We start from the raw sequence: 20,155 nt of genomic DNA on the forward strand, positions 1-20,155 counted from the left end.
CCATACTATGTGCAAGAGATCCATCATAAATAGGCTTCCTCTCACTGCACATGCAACTCATAATTGCACGGCGCGCCCATGGCACTTCCATAGTCAGGGCAGTACCATGTGATCACATTGTCACCACCCAGTTCCTGCCTCAGAGTTGGACGGAGATGCACACGATTGTGGAAATTGTTATCTGCACGTGCGCTGTATGGTAGAATTAGCCCTTTTGACATCCATGCACAGAGATCCTTCTGTTTCTGGGCCTGATTCAGATGTGGACGCAATGCTGATATTTACAAATCAAAGTAATTATGGTCAGATTGCGCATGCACCACGGTTGCACTGCATACACATCAAGGTTCCTTTGCACTGCGCTCACAATAAGAAATTCTTAGCAAAGTGACTGACAGTCAGGGACTATTTGGGGAAGATAACAGTGAGTGTCTCGCCATTTCTGGAGCATGTCTTAGCCTACAACTGCAATACTGAATGCAGAAAAAATGGCCCCAGTGTCTCGATTCCTGCGCCCATTCTGTGTGATGGATCTGTAGAAGGATCGGTGACTACTGCTGCATGTTAGTACAGTACACAGTTGTTGAGGTTTGCGAGGCCGCTGGTGAGCGTCTCAGTACATTTCCAGGTGGCAGTGTCATTAGCATATTTTATCACGCTATTGAATTAGCAGCCACAATGATGCCCTCAGAGTCAGCCACATTGCGAGTTGTAACACTCATCAAAGCTTATATAAGTGTTGTATTCCTTGTGAATAATACATGTAGTCCAAAAATAACAGATTTGTTTAGTTTTGTTAAACTCTGCAAAGGCAACAGCCAGACCTGGTAATATCTGTTATCTTTGGAAATGACCAATGATCAATCACAGCATGACAACCCGTGCCAGAGCAATGATTAGTGATAAGTATCTTGTAAAAGTTACTTATGTACCTGGCGACCTTTGTACAGTCACATCATAAACATCTGCTACCGTTGCTAACAAAGTTGGTTTTGTTCAGTGACGGAACTAGAGAGTGGTGGGCCTAGGTGCAACAATATGCAATATCCGTACCCACTCTCCAAATAGGGACAGCGTGCACCGTAGCATTGTCTCATTGAGAAGGGGCGTGGCCACACAATAGTACCCCCAATTCAAATTGTGCCATACAGTAGTGCAACCTTATTCACATTATACTGCACAGCAGTGCTCCTTATATACAGTAGTGCGCCTTGTACACGTTACACCACACGGTAGTTCTCCTTATACATGTTACGCCACACAGTAGTGCTCCTTATTCATATTACACTGCACAGTAGTGTGGCATCCATTCACCTTTACCAGCACCGATGCTCAGTCTGCATAGCAGGCAGAGCAGCAGCACAGACAGCCAGTCAAAACAACTTCTTGACCACCTGCTGGATACTGTGGTTGGGAGGTATGGGCTATCCCCCTGCTGTAAACTGGTCCTGGGTCCTTCCTGGGAAAAACGCTACTTGCTAGCAGGGTTGGATTGTTGGGTCACTGGAACTAGGTTGAGCCTTTCCACTAACAAAAATCCCAGGTTTATATGCATTCACGTGCAATAACACAGGATTTTCATGTCCGTGGAAAAGGGGTATAAATGATGCCCAGCCCAGTGCTAAGTAACATTAAGCTGCTATTGTCCACCTAGCCTACAGGTTTCACTGAGAGTTAGCACATAACAGTGGCCTGTCAGATGCAAAGCTATCAGGATACCGACGCCAGATTCCCCACACCCGGTGAAATACCGCCCAAGAATCCCCACTCGGGGTATATAACCTGGTCGCCAGTGGGACCGGCTAGAAAAATTCCTAATGGATAAGGATATACATGGTTATGGTGGGTAAATCATGCACTATAGTTAAAAAAAAAAAAAAAGATGAATAAACATGACGGCTAACCATTCACCACAGTGTAGGAGATCGCTAACAGGTTGAACTCGATGGACAAATTGTATTTTTTCAACCTTAGAAACTATGTTAATATATTACGAGTGCAGCGTGACTGTCGGAATCCCGGCATTGGTCTCCTACCCGCCGGGATCCCGACAGCCGGCATATCATACTGAATCATGTCAGACTCTGTAGGCTGCAGCCTAGAGCACCAGGACTTGGAGAGGCATTATGCAGTTTTTAGCTTGATAATAAAATAAAGACCTTGGGGCTGATTCAGACCTGATCAGTGCTGTGTGTTTTCGCACAGCAGCGATCAGGTCTGAACTGTGCATGCGCCGGCGCCGCAGCGCTCCTGAAGTACAAAAAGCTCCTGAAGTACAAAAGCATCACCGCTGTGCGATGGTTTTGTACTTGTGCGATGGGGCAGGGACTGACATGCGGGGCGGGCTAGCCCTTTGCTGGGCGTCCCCCCGCATGTCTGTGTGACTGATCGTAGCTATGCTAAATTTAGCACATCTAGATCAGGTCTGAATTAGCCCCCTTATTCATTCCACGTTGGTGGCAGCCGTACAGCTCAATTAAATAAGCTTGTTAGTTATCCAGCCGTCCTGAAGCAGTGTGAAGGGAAGTTTTTAGTATCTGCCAAATGGCTGTGCCTGTGGGACCATGTAACTTATAGCTAAAACCTTTACTTTATCATCTTCCAGCTCATCTGTTTTTTTAGGTATTTACAGCTTAGATATGCTCTCTGCACAGTGGGGTAGTGTTGCTTAAACTTGCAAGGGTGCAGGGGGCACAGCTGCTCTAGGGCCCCAGCTGCTTCGATGGCCCACTGCTGCCCCTGCACCCATTCATGGGCTGGCCCCAAGGTCCGATTCTCCTATTCACCCGGCTAAGAACGGCCGCCGCTGATATCACAGACCCGGAACCCCCATCCCCGTGAGGCAGTGTAGCAGCACGGAAAATACAACAAGGTGGGGGGAGCTACCCGTCCAGCTCCCAGTGCCGTGATTTGCTGGTATTTTGGGGGTGGGGCCTAATGTGGGGAAGTGCCCGTCCCCATCAGAGACCTCTGCTGGAGTCAGCTACTGCTCGCTCCCCCTCCCTCTCTCTACCCCCCTGCTTCTCTTTCTCTCTCCCTGACAACACACTCTCTCTCTCTGGCACTGATTCCCTCTCTTTCTCACTGGCACCGTCTTTCTATGACACTGTCTCTCTCTCTCACTCTCTCTGACACTCTCTCTCTTTCTCCCTGACACCCTCTCTCTCTCTTTCTCTTTCTCCTTCTCTGTCTCTTCCTTTCTCTTTCCCCGAAACTTTCTTGCTCACCTTTCTTTCTCCCTTCCTCCCTGAGACTCTCTATCTCTCTCACTCCCACTCGCTCCACTCCCTTTCTTGCTCCTACCCCTTCTCTCTTTCTCTGACACACTTTCTCTCTCTCTCCGACACCCTCTCTCTCACTGATGCCCTCTCTCATCCCTTTCTCTCTTTCTCCCTGACACCCTCTCTCTCACTTCTCTCTTTTCATGTGTAAATGATACCATTGGATTGCAATGGTGCATTAAGAATTTTGTACAATAAAATTACACAGTTAAAGGAACCAATAGTTCTGTTTATTTTCCATTGGCCACTTTAGTTTACCTTTTATCAGTAACCTCTAACACATTCATGCGAGGATCACATTAGCATGACATACAGATATTGATAATGGTTTGTTGTATTCTGAGTAAATCACAAACTATTTACTATACATATTTATTATGTATTCAGTATATGGTAGAATGTACCTCTATAGCAGGGGAGGGGAACCTTTTTTCTACCAAGGGCTATTTGGATATTTATGAAATCCTTCGGGTGCCATACAAAAATTATCAACTTAAAATTAGCCTGCTCCAAGTAGTTATGCTCCCCCCCTGTAGATATGCCCCAGTAGATATACCCCAAGTCAGTTGTTATGCCCCATTAGATATGCCCCCAGTCAGTTGTTATGCCCCATTAGATATGCCCCCAGTCAGTTGTTATGCCCCATTAAATATGCCCCATTTGATATGTCCCCTAGTAACGCCGCTTACACACACACATTAAAAGAAAAAAAAAAAAAAACACAATACTCACCAGCCCCGCTCCTGCTTCCGAATCGCTGCCCTCCATCTGGCTGCTCGCTCCTCAGAACTATGGGAGAGACGTCATGACGTCTCTCCCATAGCGCCGCACAGCCACACATGTGGCGGAAGCCGGAGCTCAGGAGTGAGCTCCTGCCTCCGGCTGCTGCTGAGGAGAAGGAGTTGGGCGACCACTGGTAACATAATATCAGTGGTCACCCGGCATCTCCTTCGTTTAAGTGAGCCTTGCCGGGCCGCATAAAGTGGCTTTGCGCGCCTTATACGGCCCGCGGGCCTGAGGTTCCCCACCCCTGCTCTATAGGTATAAAGCTTACATTACAACACAATGAACCTCTGAAAATATAATGTTGCAATTAAACCCAGGTTTAAATTAGTCTCTTTAGGTGCTTTATTAACTTTAATGCACTCGTTGGGGCCCTTTTTGTAAATCCAATATAAATGTGGATCATAACCAATTGTCATACAACTTTAGCTGATGAAATACATAACTTTCCCTTATCTAGGGTTGCTAGAAAATGTTCCAGGGTTGTTACAATCATATATAGTACCATTTAATGTAGAATTTGTTTTTATCCTTCCACAGTCTCTCAGCAGAAAAGAGATTAAGTGGGGTATGTACTAAGCAGTGAAAAGAGTGGAGAAGTGAGCCAGTGGAGAAGTTGCCCAGCTTTTAAGTAACATTTGTCCAAGTGCTTTTTATAAAATTATACGTAGCAGCTGATTGGTTGCCATGGGCAACTTCTCCACTGGCTCATTTCTCCACACTTATCACTGCTTAGCACATGTCCCCCTTAGTCACGGTAACTATAGCTCCACTCCTCTAGATATAATATTCAATGTCTCTCCCTATCGGAGGAGTTTCCTATAGAGTGCCTCTATTATGTTAAGATCTACAGGAGCTGCTACTAAATGTAGACACGGGGTAATTCAGAGTTGATTGTAGATGTGCTAAATTTCCGTCACGCAGCCGCCATGGCCTGCCCCCCCAATGGTCCGGACATGCTTCCATCGTCCAAACCGCGCACGGCCAATGGCGTCCCAACGCCTTTGGCATGTCCCCTCCTGCCCTGCGACCGCCTCTGTCTGTCAACGCAGTTTGTACAGCATCCGAAGATGCACCACTCCCAGAAAACAGGGGCACCGTGCCCCCATTTTCTGAAAACGCTGCCTAGCTCCCCCAGCCAGTGTTATACTGGGGCATGAAGAGCCCTCCGGGGGAGATGAAGTGGTACGGGCCCATGATTAGGGGTATGGCCATCCATCACAGAGGCTTGGCTAACTATCAGAGCAGGGGTGGCCAGACTTTTGGAGTCGGTGATCTACTTTGAAAGCTGAAAAGCTTTTGTGATCTGCCTACGTGGGTTAATTGCGCATGCCGTAGGCGCGCGTCCAAAAAGGGGCGTGGTATAACAAAAATGGGTGTGGTATAACAGAAAGGGGGGCATAGCCTTGCTGCATCGGGGTGTAATGACTGTCTCGCATAATAATCACACATTGACCCCCACAGGTAAAAACCTCAAACACATATGCCCCCACAGTGACAGATACACACATGCCCCCACAGTGCCACATAGGCCCCCACAGTGCCAGATCCACACATGCCCCCACAGTGCCAGATACACATATGCCCCCACAGTGCCATGTTCCCACAGTGCCACATATGCCCCCACAGTGCCACATATGCCCCCACAGTGCCAGATATTCCCCCCGCAGTGCCATGTGCCCACAGTGCCAGATATGTCCGCACAGTGCCATGTGCCCACAGTGCCGAATAAACTTACTTTAGCTTGCTGGATCCCCGTTGGCTGGCTGGATCCCTGCTGGCTGTCTCCCCAGTGGCTGTCTCGCTGTCTCCCCGCTGGCTGGATCCCGCCGCCGCTGCTGTCCTGCTGCGGCTGGCGCCGACTGGATCAAACCAGATACAGCAGGCGCACAGGCTCCTCACATCGCATTCCCAATCGTGCATTGCGTGGGTGCGCGGCTGACGTCATGACATCACCCGTGCAATGCATCATTGTGAACGCACCGGGCAGAGGCAGCAAGTCACATTTGGATCGCGATCTACCAGCGAGAGCTCCGCGATCTACCGGTAGATTGCGATCAACATTTTGGCCACCTCTGTATTAGAGAGTGCATGATCTGGGCCCCTTTATAAATGTATATAGTAAACACTGCTTTTGCATGCTTGACAATGTAGCAGATTAATAACAGCAATGCACTGTAGTGAATACACCAGTCTTGTGCAGTATAATGTAATATATGTATTATGTATAATTCAAGTGCACAATCTAAAACCTGAACCCTAGAGGAGGGGGTGGGACCTCAGGCAGTGGGGCACACTGGGGGTTCCCCTGTACCCCTATAGGCCAGTACTACACTGCCCCATCCCCCGCATGCAAATGACAGGATGCGGATTGGAGGCACTGCTCATGCACAGCCGCACCACTATCGGAGATGAACGTAAACCATCACATTGACATACATCTTCAAGTCAGGCCGTAAGTGCAGTCTCCACCATATTTGAATAAAGTATGACTTATTTTTTTCTTTGTACGTTTAGGCTATGCATTTTGATGGAATTAAAGATCTTCATACAAACTTCCAAACTCTGAATGCTGAGATTAATAAGAAATCCAGTTCCTCATATGCCCTTCATCTGGCTAACCAGCTGTTTGGAGAAAAGACATTCAATTTCCAAACTGTAAGTCAACCATTGTGTTTATGGGCTGCTAGATGCATCATCGCTTGGAGAATGATAAAATGGAGAAAGAAAATGTTCCAGCCAATCAGCTCCTAACTGCCATGGCACAGGCCCTGTTTGAAAAATGACAGGTAGGAGCTGGTTGGCTGGTAGTTTATCACTTTCCATTTTGTCACTCTTCAAGTGATGATGCATCTAGCCCTATTTCTTTTTATTTTTGTGTGTTTTTTGTTTTTGTTTTTCTCCAGAGAACAAACTAATAATTTGTGCACACCATAGTACATAATGCATTAGCCAAAATTAATGTGCCCAAAACTAAAACAAAAAACACTGTCATGCTGTATATTAGCAAAACTCCACAATCCTAGGATCTGTACAGCATCATACAGTACACTAGATTGTCTTTTGTGAAAAAAAGAAAAAATCTAACAAAACGAGTTTTATGGTAAGAACTTACCCTTGTTAAAACTCTTTCTGCGAGGTACACTGGGCTCCACAAGTCTGGACAATGGGGTGTAGAGTAGGATCTTGATCCGAGGCACCAACAGGCTCAAAGCTTTGACCTTCTTCCCAAGATGCATAGCGCCGCCTCCTATATCACCCCGCCTCCCAGCACAGGAGCTCAGTTTAGTTAACCAGCCCAATGCAGTAGCAGGAAAAGAGACGACAACGGTTAGTAGCCACATACACCACACTCTCACGACAAGAGAAGTGTCAGCGGCTAATGCCATATCAACCCAAAGAAGCTAAATGCGTCGGGGTGGGCGCCTTGTGGAGCCCAGTGTACCTCGCAGAAAGAGTTTTAACAAGGGTAAGTTCTTACCATAAAACTCGTTTTCTACTGCGGGGTACACTGGGCTCCACAAGTCTGGACAATGGGGATGTCCTAAAGCAGTTCCTTATGGGAGGGGATGCACTGTAGCGGGCACAAGAACCCGGCGTCCAAAGGAAGCATCCTGGGAAGCGGCAGTATCGAAGGCATAAAACCTTATGAACGTGTTCCCGAAGGACCACGTAGCCGCCTTGCACAATTGATCAAGGGTCGCACCACGTTGGGCCGCCCAAGAAGGTCCAACAGACCGAGTAGAATGGGCCTGTCTTGCTGTATAGAACTAGGGTGTGTGAGATTGCTCAATACATTCTGCGCTCACTGTTGCCCAGAACAGGCTTACACTTTAATGCAGCAAAACAAACAACACTTTTATGTCTCAATAGTAAATAATTTATTAGTTCTTATAGTATTTTCGTCAGGTATTAATACATAATCATAAATATAGGTATAATATCAAGAAACTACATCAATATCTTACCGAATATTGTAGCGTCACTTGATCACTCTGGATCGGGGAATCCCAAGACGATCGTCTCAAGGGGAAATTCGGTATTCACACGCAGCACGTCTGCTAGCATCTCAGGTGGATTCCAAAATTCCCCTAACATTCCCCGTCCTTTATACAAAACTAAAAACATGATCTATCCATATATGGGTACATTCCGGGGGTTCTGAAACATCTTATCTAACTGAAAATAACAACATGAGTCCTTGTCTAAACTGAAAATAACAACATGAGTCCTTGTCTATAACAACATGAGTCCTTGTCTAGTCTAAGAATCCTTCTTCTAGAACATCTTGTTTCATGAGACAAACACCCTTGTTATTCTCTTGTCATTATGTGGCATAGTTACTGCGGCACAAAATGGAAGTCAGTCAGAAAACCCCACTCTCACCCTTTCATATCACACTCGTATCACAGGGCCGTAATGTGAACAGGAGCTGACAGACCAGCCTTCACATAAGCATGCGCAATCACCATTCTGATCCACCTGGCCAGGGTCTGCTTGTGAGCAGGCCAGCCACGTTTGTGAAATCCAAACAAAACAAAGAGAATCAGACTTTCGAATAGAATCAGTTCTCTTCACATAGAATACGGAGAGCCCGTACCACATCCAAAGACTGCTCTTTGGGAGACAAATCAGGAGAGACAAAAGCTGGAACCACAATCTCCTGATTAAGGTGGAACGAAGAAACCACCTTAGGCAAATATCCGGGACGAGTCCTAAGAACCGCCCGGTCACTGTGAAAAATCAGATATGGGGAACTACAAGACAAGGCACCCAAATCCGACACTCTTCTAGCAGAGGCAATAACCAACAGAAACACCACCTTAAGGGAAAGCCACTTAAGGTCAGCTGAACCAAGAGGTTCAAATGGAGACTCTTGTAATGCCTCCAAAACCACCAACAAGTCCCAAGGAGCCACAGGCGGGACATAGGGAGGTTGGATAAGCAACACACCCTGAGTGAAAGTATGAACATCAGGTAAAGTCGCAATTTTTCTCTGAAACCACACCGACAAGGCAGAAATATGAACCTTGAGGGAGGCCAGACGCAGGCCTAAATCTAGGCCCTGCTGTAGAAAAGCCAAAAGTTTGGCTGTACTAAACTTGGAAGCGTCATAATGGTTAGATGCGCACCAAACAAAGTAGGGATGCCAGACCCGATGGTAAATCCGAGCAGAGGCCGGTTTCCGGGCCCGCAACATAGTTTTAATGACCTCTTCAGAAAAACCCTTAGCTCTTAAGACGGAAGCTTCAGAGCCACGCCGTCAAAGACAGCCGGGCTAGGTCCTGGTAGACACAGGGGCCCTGAACGAGGAGGTCTGGGCGTTGTGGAAGTAGAAGTGGACGCTCTGACGGTCTGAGAACCAGTGCCAACTGGGCCACGCCAGAGCTATGAGAAGCAGATTTCCTTTTTCTTGCTTTAACTTCCGAATTACCCTGGGCAGGAGTGACACCAGAGGGAATACATACGGCAGTCGAAACCTCCACGGCACTGCCAGCGCATCCACGAATGCTGCTTGAGGATCCCTTGTTCTTGCTCCGAAGACCGGAACCTTGTGATTGTGTCGAGACGCCATCAGATCCACATCTGGAAGACCCCACCTTTCCACGAGGAGTTGAAACACTTCTGGATGGAGGCCCCACTCGCCGGCATGCACGTCCTGTTGAATGAGAAAGTCCGCTTCCCAATTCAGGACTCCCGAAATGAATATTGCCGATATTACCGGTAGATGGCGTTCTGCCCAACGTAGAATCCGTGAGGCTTCCTTCATTGCCAAACGGCTTCGAGTGCCGCCTTGATGATTTATGTAAGCCACTGTGGTGGCGTTGTCCAACTGTACTTGAACAGGACAGTTCTGAATCAAATGCTGGGCTAGGTTCAACGAATTGAAGACCGCCCGCAATTCCAGAATGTTGATCGATAGGAGAGATTCCTCCTTGGTCCACTGACTCTGCAAGGAGTGCTGCTCCAGCACCGCGCCCCAACCTCTTAGACTGGCATCTGTCACCAACAGGACCCAGTTGGATATCCAGAAGGGACGGCCTCTGCATAATTGTTGGCCCTGGAGCCACCAGAGCAGCTACAGATGGACCTCCGGAGTCAAAGAGATCATTTGAGACCTGATCCGGTGAGGCAGGCCGTCCCACTTGGCTAGAATCAGCTTCTGGAGGGGGCGAGAATGGAATTGAGCATACTCCACCATGTTGAATGCTGATACCATGAGGCCCAGCACCTGCATTGCCGAATGTATCGACACTTGCGGACGAGAAAGGAAGCAACGAATCCTGTCCTGAAGTTTCAAGACTTTCTCCTGAGATAAGAACAACCTCTGGTTGTGAGTGTCCAACAGCGCTCCCAGACGCACCATGCTCTGAGCAGGGACCAGGGAGGATTTCTTCCAGTTGATGAGCCACCTGTGGGCTTGTAGAAACCGGACCGTCATATCCAGATGACGCAGGAGAAGATCTGGGGAATTTGCCAGGATTAACAAGTCGTCCAGATACGGCAGTATCCTGACCCCTTGACGGCGGAGTACCACCGTCACCACTGCCATAACTTTGGTGAAGACTCGCGGAGCCGTTGTTAAACCAAAGGGTAACGCCCAAAACTGGTAATGGAGGTTGCCAATAGCGAACCTCAGGTATTGTTGATGTGACACTGCTATAGGAATATGCAGGTAAGCATCCTGTATGTCCAGGGAGACCATGTAGTCCCCAGGTTCCAAGGCCAGAACTATAGAGCGAAGGGTTTCCATACGGAACTTGGAAACCTTCACAAATTTGTTCAGTGCCTTGAGGTTGAGAATGGGCCAGGAGGACCCATTCGGTTTCGGGACTAGAAACAGCGGAGAATAGTACCCCCGGCCCCTCTGAGCAAGAGGCACCTGTACTACGACTCCTGTATTCAGGAGGGTCTGTACCACCGAATGCAGAGTGTTTGCCTTTGTCTGGTCCGACGGGACGTCTGTCTGGCAAAATCGATGAGGGGGTCAGTTTTTGAAGGCTATGGCATAACCTCGAGTGACGACTTCCCGTACCCAGGCATCTGAAGTGGTCTTCAACCATTCCTGGGTATACCCTAGAAGCTGGCCCCCCACCCTGGGATCCCCCAGGGGGAGGCCCGCCCTGTCATGCGGCAGGCTTATCGGTCTTGGCTGCTGGCTGACGGGCAGCCCAGGCTCTTTTGGGCTTCGGCTTACCAGGTTTGGAAGTGCGGGCCTGCTTATGGTACGCCTGACCTTGTGCTTTACCTGAAAGATGAAAGGGGTGAAAGGACGTGCCTTTGGCCTTCGACACAGAAGGAGCTGTATTAGGCAGACAGGCAGTTTTGGCAGTAGCCAAGTCAGCCACTATCTTATTTAAGTCCTCTCCAAACAGAATATCCCCCTTGAAAGGGAGTACCTCCAGGATTTTTCTAGAGTCCAGATCCACAGACCAGGATCTCAGCCACAATATCCTGCGAGCCAGGACTGACATAGTAGAGGCCTTGGCTGCTAGGGTACCGGCATCAGAAGCCGCCTCTTTAATATAGCAAGAAGCTGTGACATTATATACAAGCATTGTCTAGCATGGTCAGAGGAGATTTCAGCCTCTAACTCCAAGGCCCATGCTTCAATAGTCTCTGCCGCCCATGTAGCTGCAATAGTCGGCCTTTGTGCATCACCCGTGAGGGTGTAAATCGCTTTTAGACAACCCTCGTCACGTTTATCCGTAGGCTCTTTTAGAGACGTGATGGTAGTGACAGGTAGAGCTGAGGAAACCACCATCCTAGCCACATGTGAGTCTATTGGAGGAGGCATTTCCCAATTCTTAGACAGCTCTGGCACAAGGGGATAGCGAGCCAGCATCTTCTTTTGAGGCACAAACTTCGTACCCGGGCTTTGCCAGGGTTCCTGACGTATATCCACTAGGTGGTCAGAGTGAGGTAAAACTTGTTTAATCATCTTCTGACGCTTGAACCTATCTGGTTTCTTAGGAGGAACGGATGGCTCGGGATCATCCGTAATCTGCAGAATTAACTTAATAGCCTCCACAAGATCAGGAACATCCACATGTGAACTACCCTCCCCATCAGCCGTATCTGAGTCAGAACCTGTGGGGTCAGTATGTGCTGTCTTCATCAGACGAGATGTCAGTGACAGCAGTGGATTGTGAGGAGACGAGCGCACGCTTAGAGGACCTCTTGGACTTATGCGAGCGTTCGTCAGAAATTTTAGTAGTTAGGGACTGGTTCAACTTCTTTAATTGAGCAGATAAATCGTCCGCCCACGGCGGGTTAGCTGCAGGGACCACATACGGTTGTACCGGCATTGGGGGTCCCATAGGGGGTGTTAGTTTATGAACTAGCGTATGCAGAAGCGTGGAAAAAGCGGCCCACGGAGGGTCAGTATGTGCCTCCGTTGCCACAGTCCCACTGGGGGGGCAAGGAGCCCCCAGAACCAGAGCCCACAGCTGCTATATTCTCCCCTGTGGCTTCAGCAACACCAGCAGTGTGTTCCGCCCCGGAATCGTTACCCTCAGAAGCAGACATGATATAACTTGCAGTATGAGGTAACACAGTACAATTATTAGCAGCACTATATCCCTAAACCCAAACCCCTGCGCAGTGTAGTCCGCACCAGCAGAGATAAAGGAGAGATATGGTGACTAAATCACAGAGAAAAATACGTAATACAGTATATCTTTGTGAAAATCCTACATTAAATAACACCTGACGCACCAAGCCCCCTCAGGTTATAGAATATAGGGATAGCAAGTTGAGTGAAAGACACGAGATGGACACCACTCAGCTATCAATGCACACACAAATAGTCACAGTTTGTACAATGCAGAGGTTATTACAGACAATAATACTGCACTGGACTAGCTTACACAGCTATATAGTCAATAGATGTAACACTACACAGTAAGAAACTGGATGTATATCACAGGGTAATTGTACTATAAACCCCTGACTAAAATGCACTCTTTCTTACTAACACTGACTAAACAGGCAGGTAGAATACTTAAGTGTCATGTAAAGGCACAGCGCTGACAACCAGGCGGCTATACATAGGAGGATTTGCCCAAGCAGTCCCAGGAACAGTGAGCTGAGGAGTAATGGCGCAGCAGACACTGACAGGGAGTGAGGAAAAGACAGAGATGCAGCTCCAGGGCGGGAACACTTGCTAGAAATGGCGCCCTGGGGCTGGGGGAGGGGCTTCAGGTCTAAGCCTTATCCCCCTTGCTGGCAAAAGCACAGGGTACTGTGGGCGATATTAAAATCGGTTTTAAGAGAAGACCTGACCTGCGCCCATGCCCTGGTGATCTAGTGGGATCGCCTGTATCCACAGTGTCCACCGCCAGCGCGTGCGGCCCGCCTCCCACTGACCGCGCCGAATCGCGATAAAGACCGGGTCCCGCGAGCGGGACCCACTTACCACCTCCCTAAGCGCGGCCACGCGATCCTGGAGAACCCCAGCCGTGTGTGTCTAACATGAAGAAAACTGGAGCCTCCGCTGTAGGTACCCGGCAACCAGGGCTCGGGAGTGTACAGTGCCGCTGGGGAGAGCTGGGGCTGCAGCAGTGAATGTCACAAGACATTTACCACCGCTGCTGCCCTTGAAGTCTTCACTTTTTACCTCATAAAAAGCTTTTCTCAGGGCTGCTTGGAGCTGCCCCTCTGTTAAGTGCCTGCTTACTGCAGCACCATCTGACAAACTGAGCTCCTGTGCTGGGAGGCGGGGTGATATAGGAGGCAGCGCTATGCATCTTGGGAAGAAGGTCAAAGCTTTGAGCCTGCTGGTGCCTCGTATCAAGATCCTACTCTACACCCCATTGTCCAGACTTGTGGAGCCCAGTGTACCTCGCAGCAGATTTTTTTTTGTGTTGGGCACCACCGCAAATTGATAAAAAGCACCAAGCCTAAAGCGTAGACTGGTAGTGGAATAATTGGGAATCGGAAAGAACGTACAGACCCATAAATTTCTGCTAACCAGCACCTTAGTTTGCCAGCAAGGGTTGGTGGCACAATAGCAGGGGTGGGGCAGCATGGGGCCAACCAACCATCAGCAGTAGATGGCTGGAATCCCTAGAGAAGAAGGTCCCACAAAGAGAAGTACATTTTATTTTACCCTGGAGATTAAGTGGCTCAAGCAGGATTGCTTATTGCAATATGCTGCTTGCCAATTCTCCATGAATGTTAAGGAGGCTCCCTGAAATATTAGCAATTTCCCTTATTCCCTGAGGAGTCCAGTAATATCCATGATTGCACCTTACTCCCAATATGTAGCTGTTATAGACTTGGGGAAAAAATAATTCAGAAATATATTCATTGAAATGGAATCATCAGTGCCATTTCCATGTAGTTGTTATAGAGCATATGCATATGCAAATAGGGTTTCTCATGGCCACTTATATGGAACCACTTGCTAGTAAAATAATACATGACCAAGCCATGAAAAGTATCAGTGAATTTTCATCAACAAGTACAGTAGATCTTACTGAGCAACAACTACAACATTATGAGACCGGAAGTGCCTTGCGTTCCACCAGCAGTGGAGTGCATACCGGCAACGACCAAGAACAACTCCGGGTGCTCACTATGAATCTGTCCCCACTCTGCCCAAAACAAATGTTCCCATTTAGAATACTGATCAAATAGCAAGGGCAGGGAGACATATATAGTAGGTATAGCTATCAAGGCAATAGTTAGGCATACCTAGCTCAGCTTGGGTCATATCCGCATCAAACACAGGTTCTGCTGTACACCATGGCCCTCATTCCGAGTTGTTCGCTCGCTAGCTACTTTTAGCAGAAATGCAAACACAAAGCCGCCGCCCTCTGGGAGTGTATCTTAGCATAGCAGAATTGCTAACAACAGATTAGCAATTCTCCTATTAAGTATTTCCTTGCAGTTTCTGAGTAGCTCCAGACATACTCCTAGATTGTGATCAGCTCAGTCCGTTTAGTTCCTGGTTTGACGTCACAAACACGCCCTGCGTTCGGACAGCCACTCCCCCGTTTCTCCAGCCACTCCTGCGTTTTCTGCTGGCACGCCTGCGTTTTTTAGCACACTCCCGGAAAATGCTCAGTTACCACCCAGAAACACCCACTTCCTGTCAATCATTTTCCGATCAACAGAGCGACTGAAAAGTTTTGTTCGCCCGTGAATAAAATAGCATAGTTTTGTGTAAAATTGCAGTGCATACGCATGCGCAGAACTGCCGGATTTTAGCCTGTTAGCAATTCTGCTAAAATTAGCAGCGAGCGAACAACTCGGAATGGCCACCCATATACAGATTTTTTTCTTTTTATTGAAGAAAAATATTTCATAAAAAAATATATTTTTTATTAAAGTGATTTTTTTTTTAAAAACCCATAGGGATTGGCTTCATTAAGCCCATGCGGGGCCACAGTCCCTAAATCAAAAATCCATCTGGACTCGCGACGCTTTAACATCTTTTCCCTGTCACCTCTAATCGAGGCAGTGATATGATCAATCAACATGCACTTCATGCTTGAGACTGAACGTTTATACTGCATAAAATGCATAGCAACTGGTTTGTCAGTTTTATTGGTTTCTAATGCCAGGTGACTGGAATAGCGGTAGTTTGCCAACTGGTCTCGGAAACACTGTGTCGTCATCCCGACATAATAAAGCCCACACGGGAAAACAATTATCTATACAGATTGAGTATCCCATATCCAAAATGCTTGGGACCAGAAGTATTTTGGATATCGGAATATTCTGTATTTTGGAATAATTGCATACCATAATGAGATATCATGGTGATGGGACCTAAGTCTAAGCACACAATTTATTTATGTTTCATATAATCCTTATGCACACAGGATCAAGGTCATTTAATACAATATTATTAATACCTTTGTGCAGTGGTGGCCAACGCGTGGCTCTTGAGCCACATGCGGCTCTTTCTTTATTAAAATGTGGCTCCCAACACTCAAAGTCACGTGACCACAAGAGATCTGTAAACCACTGCACACCAGCCAGACATGCAGCAGCACTACGTAGACTAAGAACTGAGGGAGCCAAATACACATGGGAGAGCTGGCTGGAGTGATACAGGCTGGTGCTGGCTGGAGTGACACAGGAGGGTGCTGGCTGGAGTGACACATGGGGGAACTGAAGTGTATTATGTGAATCTGGCTTTTCAATATATTTTATGCGGATCTGGCTTTTTACATTTTTTGATGTGGAAGTGGCTTTTTCATTGTATTTTATGTTGGATCTAGCTTTTTCAATGGATTTTTATACCAGGGGGCGTGGCCTAGCAGGCACAAGGTCACACCCCATTTTTGCAAGTGCGCCTTCGGCTCGAAGTCGGCTCTTTGATGTACCTAACAAGATTTCTTGGCTCTTTGTCTCCGACTGGTTGGCCACCCCTGCCTTTGTGTATTAAACAAAGTTTGTGTACAATGAGCCATCAGAAAACAAATGTTTCACTATCTCACTCTCACTCAAAAAATTCCGTATTTCAGAATATTCTGTATTTCTGAATATTTGGATATGAGATACTCAACCTGTATCACAAAATCAGATGTGCACAACAGTTTGTGCTTGATCATGATCTTTCTTCCACTCTGTGGATGTGAGAATGAAGGACCACTCATCATAGATCTGCAGGTCATGCAGTAGGTACATCGGAAACACCCCGTCTTCCTCGTCATCAGCCATGAGTACTGGCCAGTGTCCACTTTAATGCTGCACTCAGAGGTGTTGCTTTCACAATCTCCTTCAAATGGTTTTTCACAAGCTAACCTACCTTCCACATAATAGAGAGATGCAAAGGGTTTTGCTAAATTATATTTATTACTTTCCATCTTCATTAATTACTTTTACAGAATCCCATTCAGATCCAAAGCATTTATTTTAGATATGTGTGCATTTTTTATTGAATAAAAATTGTCACATCATTTCTCATACGTCCTAGAGGATGCTGGGGACCCCAAAAGGACCATAGGGTATAGATGGATCCGCAGGAGCCTGGGCACACTATAAAGACTTAAACTGGGTGTGGACTGGCTCCTCCCTCTATGCCCCTCCTCCAGACCTCAGTTAGACTTTGTGCCCAGGAGTGACTGGATGCACACTAGGGGAGCTCTCCTGAGTTTCTCTGAAAGACTTTAGGTTAGGTTTTTTATTTTCAGGGAGACCTGCTGGCTACAGGCTCCCTGCATCGTGGGAGTGAGGGGAGAGAAGCAGGACCTACTTCTGTGAGTTTCAAGGCTCTGCTTCTCGGCTACTGGACACCATTAGCTCCAGAGGGTTCGATCACTTGGTGCGCCTAGCTGCTTGTTCCCGGAGCCACGCCGTCAATCCCCTCACGAAAGCCAGAAGACAGAAGTCGGGTGAGTATTGGAAGAAAAGAAGACTTCAGTGACGGAGGTAAGCACAGCGGTATTGCTGCGCTCCATGCTCCCACACACCAACGTCTCTGGCAGGGTGCAGGGCGCTGGGGGGGGAGCGCCCTGGGGGCATGTTACTGACGGTCTATAAGGCTGGCGGGGGCTTATTATTACAGAGCCTGGGCACAGCATATGTTCACCCCGCCAGCGTGTCGCAGGGGGGAGAGACAGTGGTAGCGCTGCGCTCCCGGCTCCCGCGCTTTCCATCACCTGCAGGGTGCAGGGCGCTGGGGGGGGGAGCGCCCTGGGCAGCATATAATAAGATAGGTTTTATTACTGGCGGGGGGACATACTTCGGAGCAGGGTGCAGGGCGCTGGGGTGGAGCGCCATGGGCAACATTTAAAAACATGTAATCTCTGGCGGGGGGGACATGCTTCGGCGCCCACCCCGCCAGTGCGCTGCGAACGGGAGGGAGAAGCAGCGGTAGCGCTGCGCTCTCTACTCCCGCTCCCCGTTGGACTCCAGGGTGCAGGGCGCTGGGGGAGGAGCGCCCTGGGCGGCATGGATAAGAAAATCCCGGGCGGGGGAAAATACCAGGACACCGGGTGTCTTCGCCCCGTTGGGAGACCGCAGCATGCACGCTGCGGTCCATAGCTCCCACACACCAACGGTTTCTGTGGGTGCAGGACGCAGGAGGGGCGCCCTGAGCTGCGTTGGGAACAGAAGTAAGTTACACAGGGGGTTACCCCCTGTATATAGGGTACCCAGCTAGTTTTTTGGGGTTATATATTTATATATTTATTTAATTGAGCGGGCTTCAGCGTGCCGGGAAGGGGCGGAGCTTAGCCCTCACACAGGAGTCAGCGCCATTTTTCCTCAGGTCCCCACCAGGAGTTACTGTATAGTAAGTAAGGAGGGGGGGCACAGAGTGGTTAATGCTATATGGGTATCATATAGCATTATGTTTAATAATGGACGCTTAATCCTTTGTTCTGATACATAAACTCACTGTTTCCCTGTTTTTTACCCACTATTGGTTAGTCGACTTATGTCGACAGGTGTTAGGGCTTTGTCACAAGCTGCGGTGGAGATAACTGTCGGCTTCGCCGACGCTGGGCGGTACTTGATTCATAAAAATTAAGTATTAGCAGGTTGGTTTTGTGTGTTTGAAAACAAGTAAACGCACTAAGGGAGACACAGTGGTCGGTGGATACCCTGTCGGCATCAACGGTAATTCCGGGGTAGAAAAATTAACAGGCTGTTATTGCCTTGGACCTGTATTGGTATATATATATATATATATATATATATATATATATATATATGTATATATTTATAGGTATATGTGGGGGGAGTGTTATTGAAATTGTATATGCATACCTCCCTCAGACTCCTCGGGTTTCTAAGATTATTTTTTGCCTGCTTACTACTCCTTGCTGTCGACATTTACTCAGTTTCTGTCGACCATAACGTTTCCTGGTAGATCCACATCGGGGGCACATCAGTACATGGTCATACACATTCACAACACATTCACAACACATTGCTGGGACCTGACAATCCACTTGCGTGTAGGTTATATCTATATATGTAAGTATATAGATATATATATATATAGTGATGTGCACCGGACATTTTTCGGGTTTTGTGTTTTGGTTTTGGATTCGGTTCCGCGGCCGTGTTTTGGATTCGGACGCGTTTTGGCAAAACCTCACCGAAATTTTTTTGTCGGATTCGGGTGTGTGTTTTGGATTCGGGTGTTTTTTTTTTTTTTAAAAACCCTAAAAAACAGCTTAAATCATAGAATTTGGGGGTCATTTTGATCCCATAGTATTACTAACCTCAATAACCATAATTTCCACTCATTTCCAGTCTATTCTGAACACCTCACACCTCACAATATTATTTTTAGTCCTACAATTTGCACCGAGGTTGCTGGATGGCTAAGCTAAGCGACACAAGTGGCCGACACAAACACCTGGCCCATCTAGGAGTGGCACTGCAGTGTCCGGCAGGATGGCACTTCAAAAAAATTGTCCCCAAACAGCACATGATGCAAAGAAAAAAAGAGGCGCACCAAGGTCGGTGTGTGACTAAGCTAAGCGACACAAGTGGCCGACACAAACACCTGGCCCATCTAGGAGTGGCACTGCAGTGTCAGGCAGGATGGCACTTCAAAAAAATTGTCCCCAAACAGCACATGATGCAAAGAAAAAAAGAGGCGCACCAAGGTCGCTGTGTGACTAAGCTAAGCGACACAAGTGGCCGACACAAACACCTGGCCCATCTAGGAGTGGCACTGCAGTGTCAGGCAGGATGGCACTTCAAAAAAATAGTCCCCAAACAGCACATGATGCAAAGAAAAATGAAAGAAAAAAAAGGTGCAAGATGGAATTGTCCTTGGGCCCTCCCACCCACCCTTATGTTGTATAAACAGGACATGCACACTTTAACGAGCCCATCATTTCAGTGACAGGGTCTGCCACACGACTGTGACTGAAATGACTGGTTGGTTTGGGCCCCCACCAAAAAAGAAGCAATCAATCTCTCCTTGCACAAACTGGCTCTACAGAGGCAAAATGTCCACCTCATCATCATCATCCTCCGATTCCTCACCCCTTTCACTGTGTACATCCCCCTCCTCACAGATTATTAATTCGTCCCCACTGGAATCCACCATCTCAGGTCCCCGTGTACTTTCTGGAGGCAATTGCTGCTGGTGAATGTCTCCACGGAGGAATTGA

The 20,155-nt window shown here is 47.7% G+C and overlaps 1 protein-coding gene across 3 annotated transcripts in view; it reads left to right on the forward strand.

Annotated features, from left to right (window-relative positions):
* SERPINB1 (serpin family B member 1) overlaps nt 1-20,155 on the forward strand; it is a 75,744-nt gene that overhangs the window by 17,605 nt on the left and 37,984 nt on the right. For all 3 annotated transcript variants that reach the window (XM_063923040.1, XM_063923042.1, XM_063923043.1), the window contains one exon: nt 6,582-6,722. In XM_063923040.1, the coding sequence (XP_063779110.1) occupies nt 6,582-6,722 (141 nt within the window). The remainder of the gene's footprint in view (nt 1-6,581; nt 6,723-20,155) is intronic.

This window comes from Pseudophryne corroboree, chromosome 5, assembly GCF_028390025.1.
Source record: "Pseudophryne corroboree isolate aPseCor3 chromosome 5, aPseCor3.hap2, whole genome shotgun sequence".
NCBI classification, from domain to species: Eukaryota; Metazoa; Chordata; class Amphibia; order Anura; family Myobatrachidae; genus Pseudophryne; species Pseudophryne corroboree.